This window comes from Paroedura picta, chromosome 12 (assembly GCF_049243985.1).
Source record: "Paroedura picta isolate Pp20150507F chromosome 12, Ppicta_v3.0, whole genome shotgun sequence".
In the NCBI taxonomy this organism is placed as follows: domain Eukaryota; kingdom Metazoa; phylum Chordata; class Lepidosauria; order Squamata; family Gekkonidae; genus Paroedura; species Paroedura picta.
Genome location: NC_135380.1, coordinates 25,957,719 through 25,976,181, shown reverse-complemented (window position 1 = coordinate 25,976,181; position 18,463 = coordinate 25,957,719). Strand labels below are relative to the sequence as shown.

General features: G+C 44.6%; 1 protein-coding gene across 2 annotated transcripts in view; it reads right to left on the bottom strand.

Moving 5' to 3' along the window:
• Positions 1-18,463, bottom strand: part of LOC143822182 (tetraspanin-15-like) — a 97,310-nt gene that overhangs the window by 25,323 nt on the left and 53,524 nt on the right. For both annotated transcript variants that reach the window (XM_077307052.1, XM_077307051.1), the window contains one exon: positions 16,488-16,598. In XM_077307052.1, coding sequence (XP_077163167.1) covers positions 16,488-16,598 — 111 coding nt within the window. The remainder of the gene's footprint in view (positions 1-16,487; positions 16,599-18,463) is intronic.

Here is an 18,463-nt window from a genome sequence, read left to right as displayed (position 1 = left end):
CTGGTGTTCAGAAGACTGAACACACTCTGGGAGACCTAGAAGGAAGAGCAGTCGAGAATCAGAAGACTGGAGAATATATAAGTGGAAATTAATGGCATTTGGCACATTCAGCTAGGAAAGAGGAGAACATGCAGAGAGGCAATGGTATTCCACAAATCTAATGAAGAGTGAAACAAAACTGAGCCACTGAAATTAGGCAACACACCAAGTGTGGCGAAAGAACTAGACCAGGGGGGGTGTCAGGCAGCTGGTACCACTCATAGTTTCTGTGGCCTGCCAGAGCCTTCTGAGCATGTAGACCAGTCCTTTGTGGACCAATCCTGATTTCGGCAAGTAAAGTATCGCATGGCTTCAGGCTTCAGATGTTCATCACATGAAGAATAAAAAATAATGAGCCCTTCCATATTCTCTTGCACTGGGAAAGCATCTGCTGCATTTCATTGAAGTCTTTATTGTAAGAAGGCTCCAACTTTATTATGGAGTTCAATCACTTGTGAGGGTATCGGATTGTGAGGCTGGAAAAAATTACAATTCTGGCTCCCAGGCTATAGCCTAGAGCAGGGGTAGTCAACCTGTGGTCCTCCAGATGTTCATGGACTACAATTCCCATGAGCCCCTGCCAGCATTGCTGGCAGGGGCTCATGGGAATTGTAGTCCATGAACATCTGGAGGACCACAGGCTGACTACCCCTGGCCTAGAGAATAGAGCCGCTTCCACTTCTTTATACAAACTTATGCCTTTCCCCATCTATCCTAAAGCACTCAAAGTATCTTTCAGCAGTCAACTTATTTGAAACGGTAAAGTTAACACCACAAAATTAACTCGACCAGCAAGAAACAGTCACAACACTTCTCCAAATTTAATAGCAGCAAAGATTAAAGAAGCAGGCTTCAATTAAACCCAAACGGAATACACTGCAATTTAAAGCTTGCCCATGGCTAGATATCAGGAAAAAATTTTTCACAGAGTAGTTCAGCAGTGGAATAGGCTGCCTAAGGAGGTGGTGAACTCCCCCTCACTGGCAGTCTTCAAGCAAAGGTTGGATGCACACTTTTCTTGGATGCTTTAGGATGCTTTGGGCTGATCCTGCATAGAGCAGGGGGTTGGACTAGATGGCCTGTATGGCCCCTTCCAACTCTATGATTCTATGACTGCTGATGCTACCATGTCCATGTGCCAAGGTATAGGTTACTGAGGCCAGTCCTACTGGTTTTGGGAATGCTTTCCAGAATACACTGGAAAAAGGTGCTCCTATCTCTTCAATGAAATAGAAAGATTGGCCCTCCCAGATGCACTGATGGACCATGTAATTTGAATACCTGGCCATGCATTTGTCTGGCAACTGAAGATAAACATAATCACGTTGGAACAGCAGATTCTAAATGACGAAAATTGGTACTTTTTAAAAGACAAATTCATATTAAGTAGTTTATGTTTGTATATCAGCAGTACGAGTTGCCCTTCCTTCCTCCCTGCCCGTCAGGCAGATTTACCTCTCATCTCCCTGTTTCTGGGAGCAGTGCCGTACGGCCTTTTGATTCTTGATCTGCAGTCGCAGAACATGAGCACAGCCACCAGAAAACCCAATTTACCTACAGGGCCTCAACAAACAAACACACACACAAAACCCCGAGCAGGTAGATGAATCCCTTTCCACAGATACATCACTGTTTCTGTCAGCTAACTCCTTTATAGCAGAGTCAAATAGAAAAATGTCAGTTTTCCTGACAGTGAGGCATTTTGAAGAAAAATTCCTCTTTCCTCCTGCACACTATAAGAAACAGATTGAAATGCTCTCGGGCATAATGAAGCAATCACAAAGCCTTGGGTGGATTAAATGTTAGGCAGGAGCCTGCAAATCCAGTTAACCTGGAGGCAAGCAGGGGAAGTACAAGCTGATTGTAAGACCCAAATTAAACGGTACGCTTTATGGTTCCTTCCCGGGGCAGCCGGGGACTGCTTCCAAGTGACTGCTACCAATGACATTCCAGCAGATTATGAATAATATTATACTCCAAAGGTGGTGCCTGGTTGCCACAGGAAGAAGAGACGGCAACCAGTGAGGCCATTTATAAAATTATGAATATGGAGGGGAAAGGGAGAAATATCCCCCAGAGTAACTGAAAATTGCTCCTAGAAGAAACCGATGATTATAGAAAGATTTAGGCATCTAGGGAGGCATTAATCCAAGAGATTAACTTCAAACACAATGCACCAAAAGCATTACTTATGCCAAACTCATCAGAAAGATATGTTCTATCATATACAAAAAAAATCCCTAAATTCATCCACCCAATGCTTTTTATAATGTATTTATTTTTTTGTGCTCTGGTTTCTTTCCAATGGGGATCCAAAGTGGACTGATAGCATCAGTCACTCCTAATCAATTTTATCCTTACAAAAATTCCAACCCTGTGAGGTAGGATAGGCTGGGAGAGAGTGGCTGCCCCAGGATCACCCAGATAGCTTCCACTGCAGAGTGAGGTTCTGAACCTGGGACTCTCAGACCACTGTCTAACATTAACCATTACTCCATGGTGGCTGGTAGCTTTCTGGATGTTCCACTCTCTTCTATACACAACTCAAGATCTCTGAATTAGAAGCCATCTAAAAGGACACAGTATCTATGGTTCAAGGTCTACTGTAGCCAAAAGACATGCCAAACTTTTAAGCACTTTCTGCCCAAAGAAATATGTTATATCATTTCAGATTAAATTGCTCATCAACACACAGCCATATTGTTGTGTGTTTAGATCACTCTTTTGTCGAACTAATTGGAATTAAACTACTTGACTCATTGTGTATATAAGTATGTGTGTAATGTACACAGACGTTCAATAATTGCTGTAAAAAGTTAAAGGCCCTATTCCAAGACTGCAATTTATTTCACACACTAAGAAGAAAAATTACCAGGGAATAAGCTCTAAAATGAGCTTTCTACTGTGTTCTGTTGTATTTGTCCTAAGCTTTCCCCTCCTGATGCTCTCTTCATCATCCCCATTCCTTCATTATCCCAAACTCCGTAAGTATACCCTGGAGCAAAAGGAGCTCTAGACAGTGGGAGGCCATACTGAAGAACAACTATATTAATCAGCAGGACCCCTTCCCTGTTCTAGAGGTCAACTAAAGTTTTGAAAGAATTACATGCCTGGAAACTACCTGGATCCATTAGCCTGAGGGGAGACCATCCGAACTGGATGTTCTTCCACATACAAAATGGGAGTGCCCATAAGCTAAACTTACCCAGATGCATAGAATAGGAATGATCATGCCCTACCTATAGACCATGCTCTCTTTAGTTCACTGTACAACCTGTCACAGAAGATCTCTGTTCTGGCTCTCACCCATCCAGCTCCATGGAACAGCAAGTATGAAATTAGGGGGGAAACTGGTGACAGATTGGCACAGCGACATTAATTCAAGCACAAATCTGGAAGTGACGCCACTGTACTGGGTTGACATTCTAGGATTCACCTGAAACACTATGATAAAGAGGAGGCTGGGGGCTGGATTTTGATTGGTCTGCCACTGGAGTTCCAATGTTCACTCAATGTTTTATGTCAGGTTTTTATTTTTTATTGTAAACTGCTTTATCATAAACTATGTTGGGTTTTTATTTCTTACTGTAAACTGCTGCAAGACATTCTGCGATATTGGTAGATAAGAAATTGAATAAACAAGCAAACCAATCCCATAGAGTTTGCATGGATCCAAGGGCATCAGTCCAATGTGGTGATATCACTTTCAGATTCACTCTGGAAGTACTGTTGCTGCATTGGCACCAACTAGACTTGGCAAGTAGTAGGAAGCCAGAGGGGTGGGGAAAGGGAGCAGGCTGTCAGTAATGGTGTGACCTCACTTCCAGGAAAACCCAGAAGTGATGTCATGCCTTTCTAGGAATCTATGTGTTTCCCAGAAGTGAAGTTAGCTCTAACTATAAAATGTTTTTTTAAACACAGAGTTGCTGGCAATTTGAAGTTAGACACCCTTGTTCACTTCTTTGGCAATGGAAAAGTTTCACCTTTTTTTATATTCAGTCCTTTTGGATCAAACTGTGGCACAGTTTCTCAGCTTAGATCTGCAAATTTACACAAATAAGACAGGTGATTTGATAAAACATTTCTTTTGTTAACTAATTCTCTCTCTCTTTTGATGCCTTATTTTGTTTTTACGTGTTGCTATTTTTATTTGTTTTATTGAGAGGAACTTCAACATCTGGAAGTATTCTGAGCTTCTCTGGACCTCTGAGAGGGTCTACAGGAGGACCCCCTGGGTAACTTGGTCCTCTTGAGTCACCCTGAAAGATGGAGTCTCTGCATAGGTAATGCAGTTTCCCATGACCCAAAGTGGGGAAGTCCAATAGTAAAGTCAAGTCCACTAGTAAAGTCAATGCCAATGTTTGATGCTTGCTAAGCAGCAGAGTGGTTGACCCCGTAACTCCCTTCTGTGCCAACTGACAGGTGCAAAACTAAAGAAGATTTGGCAGAGAGGGCACCCTAACAGCCATGGTAATTCACCATCCTCAAGCAAAGAGATGGTGTTGCACCTACCAAAAGTCTAGAAAGATGTCATTAAACCAGGTTATAATTGTGCTAAGGTCTACACTGGAGTGCTCTGGACAAGACCAACTCTGTTCTACGTTCTTAGAATGGTGTGTGGAATTGTAATCCAGCCATTATTGCAAAAGGTTGAATTGATGTTATTTTGACAGGCAAACAATTTGCTGGAGATCTCAGGTAAATTGAAGGAAAACTGTTGGATTGTGCCGCTTATAACAGGTGTACCTACTGTGTTCTCTCAACAGATGCTGCTTTTTCTATCTAGTGCCAGAATTATGCCTTCAGGTGAGCATGTCTCATTAAGTGATGAATTAACAGCTCTCCATTCTGAGATGCCTCCTGGAGAAGGCCACCCCGGAAATAGCCTGGGCTGAACTAGCAGTCATAAATTTGTCCTCCTACATTTCCATTAGTGTAGTTCTACAAAGTCCTTCAGTTTGCCAGCAAGCAGAACCGAGCAGTCAAGAGCTCCAGGACATTTACAAAATTCCTCACCCATATTTTTGTACACTCTTAGGGGGATGACATCAACAGCTGTCTCCAGGGACACATTCCTTAAAAGAAAATCCAGGCAAAGAGACAAGGGGCAAGGATATATGGAAGGATTTGAGTTAGGAGTCTGCAATGACCTAGGCCACGCACAATCCCTCACCCCCACCTATCTCACAGGGTGAGTGTGAGGATAAAATGATAGTAGGGAACCTTATTTGTGCTGGGAGACCAACTCTGCTTCCTTATGTGACTGGCCACCAATTTCCTTTTTCAAATGTTGGAGGGAGCTACAAGGGACTTCACCATACTAACTAACAGGCAAGAGTTGGGAGATGGAGTAAAGGTGGTAGGGATCTTAGGGAGAAATGACTTTACCACATGGAGCTTGGCCCTTTGTCTGAAGTCCAGCATGCAATCGGTTTGCCTCAATCCCCCAGTCAATGACATTTGGACAGCTCTCCTGTATGCAAGTAAGAAGCTTATTATGAGTTAATGGCCTCTCTTGTTTCCCCCACACTATGGAACACAAAAGAATGCAGGGGAGGATCATGGTATTTTCTCAAGGTTTTCACCATCCTTTTTCCCCCTACCATGTTTACTAGATGCAGAACTAAGACAGAAGCAGAAAAAAACTGTGTGTGCCGGTAGATGCGGGTATGTGCAGGAAACAGTGCCACAAACTTGTAAGAGAGCACGCAAGCAAATGTTTGTTGGAACTGTCCCAGTGAAGCTACCATTTAGCTCTGTACTTTTGATTCCCCTGCAAGCCGGCCAGCGCCGTCCCCGGGCCCGCAGAAGCCTTTGCCAATGGGCGGAGGAAGAAAAAGGCTTCTGGGGGCCCGGGAACGGTGATGGCCGGCTCGCAGAGGCGCCCAGTGCCGCCCCGGCCCCGCAGAAGCCTTTTTCTCCCCTCCCCACCGGCAAAGGCTTCTGCGGCCTCCCCAGCCTTAAGCCCTTCTTAGGGACCGGGGAGAATGACCGCTGGCTCGCAGAGACTGCAGTCGCTCTCCCCGGCCCCTGGGAAGGGCTTTCTCCTCCTCCCCAGCCTTAAGCCCTTCCCAAGGGCCAGGGAGCGCTCTTCCCAGCCCCTGGGAAGGCCTTTCTCCGCCCCACCCCAGCCTAAAGCCCTTCCCAGGGGGCAGGGATCGTGCTCCTGGCCACCTCGTAATGGCTTCAGCCTGTGGGCGGCGGGAACCCTTCCCAGCCATCCGGCTATCGCTGCCAGGATGGTTGAGAACAGCTAGCGCCCGCTGTATTCATTTTACAGCGGGCTTAATTACTAGTAACAATAATAATAGTAATCCAAAATGGGGAACAAGTTTAATACATGACAACTCAGAAATAAATCACCAAGCATCTCCACACTATAATTTTTTCAAAATTTCTCTAGTATTACTCTAAACAATCAAACACAAGCTGCTAAAGGGTACAAACTGCCTTTCAGAGGATGCCCTTTTCACCTTCTCAGCCAGACTTAACACAGCCACCTCCTCCAAAGTAAGCAATGCATGAGGCCTTCAAAAGAGACCAGCAGGATGCTCCATTCAGACTGCAAGAAGCATATATTTTGTGCTAATGCTGATTTGGAGGAACTCCAGGAATTGGTACTCTGTTTTTTTTTTTTTGCTCCTCTGTGCAAAAAAACATCAGCTGAATTGCAAGTGTGGATTACAAATGTATGTATTTAAGCATTTAAAACCCACTTCTTCAAAGGTGGCTGTCAGAAGCCAAAGTACACGTCAAACAACATAAAAAACACTTTACTAAAACAAAACCCAAAACACACATCATAAAAAGAAAAAAACGAAAAGGAAAACTAAACTAGCCACTAAATCTTATGCCATCCTCACAGCCCTCCAAATGCAGTCTGAATTGTTTCCAGAAACAAACTAGAAGCCAGTGCAAATATGCAAAAGGTTGTGTCATATGCATAAAACACCCTCAATCTCCCCTGTACAAGGAGACACACCACTGAATTTTGGAACAGGAAGCCCTACGGAGAGTAAAGCAGTCAAGCTGGGAGGTTATAGACCTTGCCTCCATGTGTGTGTCCTAATGAAAGGCCTTGTTCCAATCATTTGTCTTTCCAAACTGAAATATGTAGCAGGTGTTTCTACTTAAATTCTCATCTCCACCTTTGCAGTGACAGCAACGCAAGCTGTCAAACCGACTCTAAAACCCAAAACTTTATCCTGCTCTGACAAGTTGATTGGTTTAGACGAGTCGCCAGTGACAACATTCTCTATGTCTGAAGAATGTCTGCACAAATTAGCTTCTTGGCTGTAAACTAATTGCTACTATGAAGCTCTGTTGAGATGGGCAAAACCCGACTCCCATTTCTGGTCTAGCTCAGGAAGCTGCCGGGTTACATTAGTCATGTTTGGATTGTTCCACTTCTTTTGTGAATGTCACAGTGTTCAATCAATCCTTAACAGGGTGGGGGAGCCTACCTGGAAAGTACTGGGAAGCCCACTGTCATGAGTCAACCAGTTATCTCTTCCCCCGAGGATGAGATGATGAAGGAATCAGGAGCAGCACCAGTACAATGTCCATCTGAGCAACTGGATTTAGAGTCAGAACCAGCAAAAGAAGCATAAGGGCTGCTTACTCTGGCAAGGGACGATGGCACACAAATCAGTTTGTCTCTCACCTTTGAAGTCTCCTGAGTCAGCAGAGCATTGAAGATGAAAGTAAACATTGGTGGCTTAAGAGAGGAGAAGGAGTGCTCGATTGTTAGCCTGGCATCAATTGGCCTTGGCTTCTGACACAGTTGATCCAGCTCCAAGGACTCTGTTAGTCAGAACACCTGGGGTTCAGCCATGAGTCAGCTAATTAGACTGACAAAAGGGAGATGAAGAGGAGAGCCATTTCATGGGGGCAACGTTTTGCTATCACCACTTTGTCCTCTAAGTCTTTTGGTACACAAGGGTCTTGCTGGTAACCTTGTGTTTGTTTTCCAGAGAGAGATCTGTGCATCTTGAAACCCTACCTTGCCTAAGGGCTTTGAACTCTGGCCTTCTCTGCTACTTTAGATAGAACATCTAGCTCCAGACCGCTTTGTAGGCTGGTTTGCCAAGTCTGTTTTAATTATTGCCTTAATACCTTGATTTATTGTCATTGCCCACACGCATTCTGGAGACTGTGCTGGAAAACACCAAGGGTAGCCTTAGACACGACACCCACCATCCTCTGCAGCTGCCTAGGATAGTATTACGCTGAAACGTGAGTGAACAGAGGAAGAAAGAAAATGTGGAATCTCCATAAAGGGGTAGTGTGTGGTGGGTGGGTGGTGTGGCCCATCAGTGCGCTCCATGCTGAGGGGAGATTTGAACTCAGGTCTCCAACAGGCTAGTAGTCCAATGCCTTGACTGCCAGTCCCATGTGCTTCCCCTCCATCACCGCCACAGGGCCCCAATCCCCAAGGGTGCCAATAGTTCTTGATTGTGGAGGAGCCCCTGCAATCTCCCATACCCTGACCTCAACCAAAGGCCTGGTAGAAGAGTTCCATTTTACAGGTCCTGTGGAACCGTGAAAGCTCCTGCAGGGCTCTTAGCACTCCCGGGAGCTCATTCCACCAGGTTTGGACCAGGACCGAAAAGTCTACTGCCCTGGTCGAGGCCAGGTGAGCCTCTCACCATCCCAGGTTCCTGGGGGTTGGGGAGTAAGAAAAATTTTGAGGTGCTTTCATCTCCGGCTAGTACCATCATTGTATGTAGACCACAAACTGTTTCACCAAAAATGGAAGAATAAAAAAAAAATCCGATAGGAAAATTAACAGAATTATTGTGTGTTTGTCTGTGTGTGGGTTATAATTCAGTGTCTTTGTCAGCAGCTGTCTGCTTAGGAGGCCCCCTGCACACTTTGTGAAAGAGGGTTACAAAGTACTTGGATTCTTGCCTGCAAAGGTCCTGTTGAATTGCACGCAGCAATTGTGCGGTTTTGACCACATGTTTTTACTGAGCGACGGAATGTTGAGATTGTGATGTAAAGCCTCCCCTTGTGCGCCTTTGAAGTGGCATCTTGGCATCTTGTAGCACTCGTGAGACTTCGAGGATAAGAACCACCGAGATTCAAAAGCAACAGCACGGCTTGGCCAGCCCCTACAGGGAGGGGACATCCATCACCTTTTGAAAAGTGCTTGCTACTGCTCACCCGCCCCCCGGGACTTGATTCAAGCCTGCGGACTTTGAGCCAGGCCTGAAAATGCCAAAGCAGCAGCTCTTTGGAATCCAGCTGTTTATTGATCGTTACAGCTGGCTTTTGTCGACTCTCTTCCATACTGCACCCCATCTCTCTTGCTGTGGGATGCCCTGCATACGGATGGTTCGCACACTGGAGGGAGAGGCATGCAGATAACATGCAAACTAAAACTCTAGCCATTTCATAACATGGAGAAGACGACAGGACAGCTGTGCATGTTGAGATGAAGCCTGGGCCTATATGGAAGCTGTTCAGTGATCAGCTGGGGAAGCACAACAAGCAATTGCAAACTGGTCAAGAACCTTTGCATTGGATGCATTCAAGGGCTGCCCTTGCTCTGGGTATGCAAACACACACTACCAAAGCCACAGCGGCAGCAAGTGATATGGGAATGGTGCCCACACACCCTGTTCCCACATCACTTGCCCTGTGGCTGCCCCACTGCCAGCATGGTGTGCTCCTTAAGAGCGGTAGACTGTAATCTGGAAAATCAGGTTGGATTCCACGCTCCTCTGCCTGAAGTTGCCTGGGTGTTACGGTGTGGCTTGAGGAGAAAATGGAAGGGAAAAAAAAAACTTTAAAGAGCTGAAAAGGAGAAGAAATGTAAAATTTAATTCTGTCCTCTCTCCGTGTTGCAGTGGTGGGGGGAAATTCTCAGACACCCCCCCCCCCACCAGTTTATCTGGTAATCTACCAAAATGTTTATACTTTCTCTAAGTCAGGCTTTCTCTACCAGGGTTTTGTGAAACGTTGGGGTTTCCTGATGGCCCTGGAAGGGTTTCCCGAATGGGCCTGGAGGGGATGGAAAGGGGGGGGGGGTTTGCCCCAGATGGGCGTGGACACAGCTCTTCTTCCCAACCATATTTTGCATGACGGTGCCACTTCTGGGGTTTCTCGAAGCCTAAAGAACGTTTCAGGGGTTCTTCAATGATTAAAAAAAAGTTGAGAAAGGCTACTCTAAGTAAGAAGGAGCCAGAAGAGTCATGTACTGATTAGACATGGCATCATATAGACACTTCCCTTTATTGCAGCGAAGTAGTCTAGATCCTGAATGTGCAAACTAAACATTTGGGGGAAAGGTTGCAAAATTGTTCCAAAACTAATTAGAAAAGCTATTCTTCCCAATAATCGCCCACTGTTGGACATCAGTGCCTCAAAGGTGAAATGCCCATTCCTGATGAAGTCAAAATAATATGGAAAGCTGCACTCAACAGTAACTCCTTTACATTCTAAACAGTGCCTGCAAAATTGTACAAAAGTACTCCCTTTTATTCTTGTTCTGCCAACATCAGGCTGTGAGCAGTTTGCCCATCCCTGACTGTGCACAAGAACATAAAAAAAATGTTGTGAAGGCATAATCTAAACATCAGAACTTGCAGTAAGGAGAGACGTCAAAATAAAGAGGAAACATTTCAAATCTTCATGAGTCATCAAGAAGAAAAAGGCTCGGTGCTATTAAAGTGCCAGAGCATTTTTCAGTGCACCTCCAGGTGAAATCAGAATTTGAGAACTAAAAGATAAGTTCTCCCAATGTTCTTCTTTTAAGTCATTGTTCGTCATACTATATAGAGTTGGAGAACTTTCCAGTTTAAATGGGATATTTCTCAGCACTTGGAAAGTAGTTATCTGACAGCACCTTCTGTGGATTGTCAGACATTTTATGCCTGGAAGGGATCTTATAATAATGTGCAGAGAAAATATGCAGTTTCTCTGCTCTGCTTGTGCAAGCTGCTGTCTCCCACACTCCCAACTCTTCCAGGCTTAAGAGCAGGGGTGGGCAAACTGTGGCCCTCTAGGTGTCCATGCATTTGCTGGCAGGGGCTCATAGGACTTGTAGTCCATGGACATCTGGAGGGCCAGAGTATGCCCACCCCTGCTTAAGAGGATGCTTAAAGAGACATTTTGAAAAAGAAACCATTTAAAAGGCTAAAATATACATTTTAAACAGTCATCAACATTAAGTCCCCTCCCCATTTCTTTTGTTAAAATTAAAACTCAAAGGCTTGGGTGAAAAGAAGGAACCAAGATGAACCTTGCTTGGAGCGTGTCCTGTAATGGGAACGGTCTACCTGCTAAGGAAAGGGGGCAAACAGCACTGACTGTTCCTCTGCCTTTCACTGTATGTAAGTTGTGTTAACTTTGTATGATGTCCTAGGTTTGTTAAATCCCACGGATTTACTTTGTAGACCTCCCTGCGAACGTTCTGTAAATTTAGGTTTTATTCTGTTGGTTTAAAAACGTTTCAGTATTTTTAACACATTTTTTGGCATTTGCTGATATTTTAAATGTCTCTTTACAGTTTGGCCTGAATGACCGTAAATAAATTTATTATTGTTGTTCCTCAAGCTGCCATAAAAATCCTTATTACACTACAATCCTGTATGGAATTAATCCAATCTAAGCCTTCCATCATGTCTGACCCCAGCTTCCTTTGTGATCAGGGTAGGAGACTTCCCGGTAACTCTGTCTGTTGCTCGCTGACAGATGACATGCTGGTGGCAGAAAGTGGGGAGGGGAGAAATGGGGGGAAGGTGCCAGCATCATGCTGCTGTGCTGATGTCACTTCCTATCAAAACTAAAAGTGATGTCTTGGAGTGTACTCTCTCTCTCCCTCTCTCTTTCCGTGTAAAGCGCTATCAGGTCGCAGCCAACTTATGGCTACCCATCATGCGATTTCCAAGACAAGAGACTGCAGAGGTGGCTTGCCATTGCCTGCCTCTGCATAGCAATCCAGGACTTTGTTGGTAGTCTGCCACGTTCAGCTGATCCTGTTTAGCTTCTCAGATTTGACAAGATCAAGCTAGCCTGGGCCATCCAGGTCAGCACAGCATATGCTAGAATTTGCACACATCCTAGAGTGTTCCATGACATCGCTTGCATTGATCAGAAGTTTCAGCATGATGCAGTGTGCCAGTTCTTGCCCCCTAAATATTCCCAGGAGGTTACTGTCTGGCCTGGCAACACAATTTGTGATGAGTGCTCTGATTTGCTCTTGTGCACCATCAATTTTCTTGTGTTGCAATGCGTTTATAGTTTTCTCTTCTTACATGGACCATTTTAGGGAATCCTCATGCTGAAAATATCATAAAGTTCGTTCGTTTTCCAAGGAACCCTAATCTTTTGGGGGCTGCAAGCCAAGAAGTCCTTTTTGGTTCTTGCACATAAAAATACCAGCAGCAAATTGTAATGGAAGGTGGAGAACTTCCACCGCTGTGCAGTGAATGAATTTAGGAAACAAATGATTTTTCGTATTTAATTCGTCTAACTCTTAATTGTTTAAGGAATTTACAATCAGGGCCAGATGAGAACACGAGGAGCCCCTAAAGCTAGGTCAAATTTAAGAGGCCCCATTATGTTACTAAAAAAGGCAATCTGGCAATTGTTAGCAGTATTTTTTTATTGAGGGGCTCCTCCTAATCAGAGGCCTTAAACTGTCACTAATTTAGTTTATGTCCAAATCCGACCCTGTTTACACTGCAGTTCTGGAGAGAGTGTTACACCCTTCTTAATCCAATAAAGTCAGTGGGTTTACATTGTCAGTATCGACTTTTTGGACTTTCAGCTAAATCCCTGCAAGCAGCAGTGATCCTTGGCATACAGCTTGTTGCATTTCTTTGTCAATCTGACTGGCATTTTAAATAAATAACCCCCATTTAAACATATATGAACTGAAAATGTACACACCAAGGTTGCTATGCAGCGACCCTCTCTTCCTGCCAGTACTCCTTTGAGTTGTAGGAAGGCCAAAAAAAAAGAAAGAAAAGGAAGAAACCACTAACATTGTTGACTATGTGATTTACTTTCAGAGGAAACCCACAGCTAGGACTTCCCAGAGACCCAACTCACAGAATCTAATGAAACAAGTCCATCAATCAGAATCTAGAGACCCCTCTCGCAGACAGGTGTGTCAAATCTCAGTGCTGAAATATAAAAACGTGAATTGTAAAATTATAATATTATTAAATGTTAAATGTTAAACATTCTATGGTTATGAGCTCTACTGTTAGAAATAGTACATGTTCTCAATTATTATACTCAATGGCGACGTTCTTTGTATTGCACCATGAATTTCACTGAAAACTGTCCTGAGCTGCAAGGGTGGGTGGTATATAAATGTAATAAAAATAAATGTCACACCACTTCCAGTTGCCCCAGAAGTGCGATGCCAATGCCTACTGTGCCCTACTTCTCTATCTTTTGCTGGTTGCTAGCCAACGCCTGGCAATCCTAGCACAAATTACTAAGTGTGTTTCAGAAAGTCACTGCAAAGGAGTTGCTTATAATTTCAAGCACTACCTCAATCAGAGGGCACCAATTAAGATCAACCAACCAGTGGGCTAAGAACAAACAAGGCAAAGTGTTGCTTCCCTTCACCTCCAAAATCTGCTGCCCAAACTGGCTGCTAACATCATGATGGGTCCTGCAATTCTCCTGGAAAGACAACAGATCTCCAGACCACAGGGAACAGATTCAAAGGGATCGTGTTCTTCCTGAACTCTGCCCTCCTCAAAAACACTTTGGTCCCCAAATGAATGAACAGGCAGAATTAGGCAGGCAGCCATTAAAGGAGGACCAGCAAATGTGCAGTGCCCTAAATGTACTGTGAGCCTAAGGCTGGGAGGACAGAGGTCTTATGATACTTCTTCAAGAGTCCAATTAAAAGAAAAAGGCAAAGAAAAACAAGCCATTAAAACTGTTAACAACTTTCCCAACTGGTTAATGCTGGAAACAGGTCAGAGGGCTGGATGGCATATCTACAGATTATCGATGTCAGGAATCAGGCTGAGCCCAGCCTGTGGAGCCTCAGGTGAAAGCGCATTCGAAATCCAACAGCCGGTTGCAAATTCCAAAAGTAGCTTTATTAGGCAAAGTCCACAGTGCGCTTAAGCATGCCAAGATCTTCCTAAGCAAAGATCTTGATAATAACAAAGTACAGGGGGAACAAGCGGGGTAGTTATAGGGCCCACTAGGTAGTGGAGGGAGGCTGAAGGTATTTCGGCGGGAGAGCAGAAAGGTGGCAAAAGCAAGCTGGTTCCTAAGCGGCCAGATGGCCAGGAACCTTATCAAGCGGTTGGCACTTTGTTGAGACTTTCGGCTGTCTCCGCAAGGACACTTACAGTAAGATTGATACATTCGGACGGAGCCTCTCCCACTGGGAAAGGAAGGGAGTGAAGTTCTCAAAGGACAGGTTTATTGCTTTACGGCCTTGGCCAGAGCCGTCCGGAGGGGGCATGGAAGTGTGAGAATATGCAGGGACGGATGGAGCCAGGATGGCATGAATCGGGGTTCATGACACTCGATTCCACTGCATTTTATTTATTCAATGTTTATCTCACCCTCCTTTCAAAAGGGCTGGGCTCTGTTTTATCCTTACAATGATAGGCTATGCTGAGAGAGAAAACAAATGTTCAAAGGTCACCCAGCAAGTTTCAGAACAAGTAGGGATCTGAACCTGGTTCTTCCCGGATCTAGTGCAACCCTCTAATAAACACACCACTCTGGCGTTCACTTTGAATTAAGCTGTTGTCCCTCTCATTGGCTGAAGCACTGAAATATGTCCTCTGTTTTGTAGAAATGCCCATTCTTGTGGCAGAGGGGATGTGCACAGGAGCATGGTACTTCAGGGAGGAGGAATTTTTGCCTCTAGAGCACGGGCAGTCAACCTGTGGTCCTCCAGATGTTCGTGGACTACAATTCCCATGAGCCCCTGCCACACTGAATTTGAACTCAGGACTCACTGAGCACAGCCTGAAATGAAGCATGACAACTATATTTAGGGTTACCAATCTCCAGATGGTGGTTGGAAATCCTCTGGAATCACAACTGATCTCCAGGCTATAGAGATCAATTCTCCTGGAGACAATGACCACTTTGGAAGTTGGACTCAATCGCATTATGCCTCATTGAAGTCCTCCCATCTCCAGACCCCACCCTTCTCAGGTGCCATCCCCCAATTTTCCAAGTATTTCCCAACCAGGGGCCACCAAACCTAGCTAAACTACTGACCAGACCAGTAGCGGTGTTTGATCCTTTATTAATTTATTGAGAATAATTGTATGCCCCCTTTGCACTCAACACAGGATCCCTAAGGAGGCAAACATTCAAAATAATATTAAAATACAGATACATCCATCCATATATATTTAACAGAATTAAATGAAACATATGAACACATACACAAGACACACGAACAAGGAGGAGGGCCAATGAGAACTATTGAGAGGATGCCAAACAAAATAAAACTGTCTTCACCGATTGCCAGAGGGCAAGGATAGAGGGAGAGAGTTCCTGAGTTTTGATGCCAACCCTGAGAAGGCTCTTCTTTTGGTTGCCACCCATCTCATCACAGATGATGATGGCACACGAAGAAGATGCCTGGACAGATAGACTCATGCAGGAGTAGACAGTTCTTAAGGTATGATAGCCCCAAGCCATAAAGGACTTACAAAATCAATACCAACAAGTCCAATGAGGCCCAGAAACACATTGGAAGCCAGTGTTTCCGGACCAAGCCTGAAATGAGAAGGCCCTGATGTCCCAATCAAGGTTCTGGCTGCAGCATTCTGTACTAACTGTGGTGTCTGGACACTCTTTAAGGGCAGCCCCACATACAGCACATGGCAGTAGTCTGTCAGTCAGCAACCTTTAATTTGCATACAACATAGGTAAATACAACTAAAAAGATACAGTTAGATAATAGGACAGGCCATGGAATTAAACAGAATAAGCCATAAAATGGTAAAACACACCATAAAATACAACACACAAGATAGACAACACTTTATAGGAACATCTTAGCTAAGACTCTAGAAACAATAATGGTTACATCTGAATCGCTATCAGAGAGTAAGAATTGCAGGGTCAAAGACTTATTTGCAAAAGATTTTGTTCTACAGGGCAGTAAATCTGTCGTCATGGCATCTCTCATATAAGGGGCAGTCTAACAGATTATGTGAGAGAGAGTCAAGACAGCCACAGCCACACGTACAAAGTCTCACATGGTATGGAATATGATTAAACCTTCCCTCAAGGACCTTTGAGGAAAAGCATTCATGCGAGAAAAAAAGCTCTTCTTTGGGATGCAGCGTCAAGTAAATGAGAGCACTGGGGCATAAAACCCCCTCTGTAGCATGGCTGTAGTCTAATTTTGATACCACCAACATTTAGCCTAGAGCGGCACCATTATAGAGAGCACTGGACTCCTAAGAATGGCCCAAGAGCAGCCATCATCTTACCTTCCTGCAGCAAGTGTAGGGCACTCCGCAAGCCAGAGGGCCGCTGCTGTTGCATGCATGGTACGGATTAACATTCCAGTCCGTGAATTCATCACCTCCGCAGCAGGAAAACTGCAAAAAGAAAGGAGAGCCATGCGAGTAATTTGCATGATTTTCAATAACATGAAGCCCCAACAAGAAGCTTGGAGTACCTGCCTTTGGAGAAACAGCCTTTGAAGTGCTAGATTTCTAGTACCTCCCAGCTTTTTGCTTCTTCTCTTGGATGAATAACTTGAACATTCTTGGAATGCTGGGACTAAGAGCTGTTACTAAGCTCTGATTTGTCCTCATAAGAGCAGCCCTTGATCCTTGAGAAATGTATGGAGATTTTGGGGGGTAGTGCTTCAGGTGGGAAGAAAGCTCAGCAGTAATGCAATGCCAGAGAATCTGCTGTCCAAAGTTCCCATTTACTCCAGGGGAACTGGTCTCTGTTGTCTGGAGATGTAATTCTTGGAGAACTCTAAGCCTAGTGTTGACAGCCTTCAGATGGGGACTGGAATTCTCCCAGAATTACAATTAATTACCAGATGACAGAGAGCAGTTCTCCTGGAGAAAATGGCAGACTCTACAGTATACCATAGAGCAGGGGTGGCTACCCAATCGAGGCCCTACCTGGAGGTTTGTAACCCTAGTGGTAGGTGATGTGAAAGACCTCTCTCTAAGATCCTGGAGAGCTGCTGCCAGTCAGAGAAGACAATACTGACCTTGGTAGACCAAAGTTCTGACTCCAGATAAAGCAGCTTCATTGTTCTGGCCATAAATGCTTCAGCAAATAAAGCAGCTTTGCTCCTGGGAAGTGCTTGAAATTTCTACCATCCACTACAAGCCTTATGGTCCTCGTCTTCCAGCAAGTGAACCTCAAAGGTGTGCAGAAAACCAAACAGAAATTCATCCCCCACCTCCCCCCACCACCTTTGGCTGCTTCCTTCTCTCTCTAAACCAGCCTTTCTTAGCCAGGGGTTTGTGAAACTCTGGGGTTTCTTGACAGCCCTGGAAGGGTTTCCCAAATGGGTGGAAGCTAATTAAATTATTTATTTTAAAAAAGAATTGTTAAACATTTATCGGGGATATGACCATATATAGTCATGTTGACCAGTGATTGGCCTAGAGCAGGGGTAGTCAAACTGCGGCCCTCCAGATGTCCATGGACTACAATTCCCATGAGCCCCTGCCAGCATTTGTAGTCCATGGGCATCTGGAGGGCCGCAGTTTGACTACCCCTGGCCTAGAGGGAGTGAGGAGGGGAGGGGTCCCAGGTGGGCATGTACCCACCTCTGCTTCCCAACCATATTCTGCACACTCGCACCCCTTCTTGGGTTTCTCGAAACCTGAAAAATGATCCAAGGGTTTCTCAACAGTAAAAAAATTGAGAAACAGATCTAATTAATCCAAAACCTCATGTATCCTTCTGCACTGGGCTCCTAGCTATATTATGCAGTCTTTCTTTAGTGGCAAGCAGATATGTTGCGGTTGCTATAACAACCCATTAATAGTCAGGAACTGCATGAATTACAAAATGGGTAACTGTATTTAAATGAGCCTTTCCTTGGTAATTTTAATCACCTTGATTTTGGGGCCCTGCTGTCAGGCGTTTATAGGAACTGTTTTAGCTCTAAGAAATTATTTTTTGCAGTCGTGTTCAGTCATTTCTGATATTCACTGACGCCAGTGGAAAGTCAGCCCTCACCTCGGTCTCCTGTGCAAACTGGGGTGCCAGAACAGCTTGACTGCCCCCCACCCCAACCGACACAGAACTCACTTGAAATAAACTAAAGCTGTCACAAGAGTAGCTGAATCAAGATTTCCTTGTCTTGAAGTATTTTTGAGACATCTAAAAAGTACTTGCTCCAGGTACTTGATCCACAAGGTCACGAAACATTTTAATCACAGTTAATGTTGCGGGGTTCCCCCCTACCATTTTCCTGTGACCTGCCTCG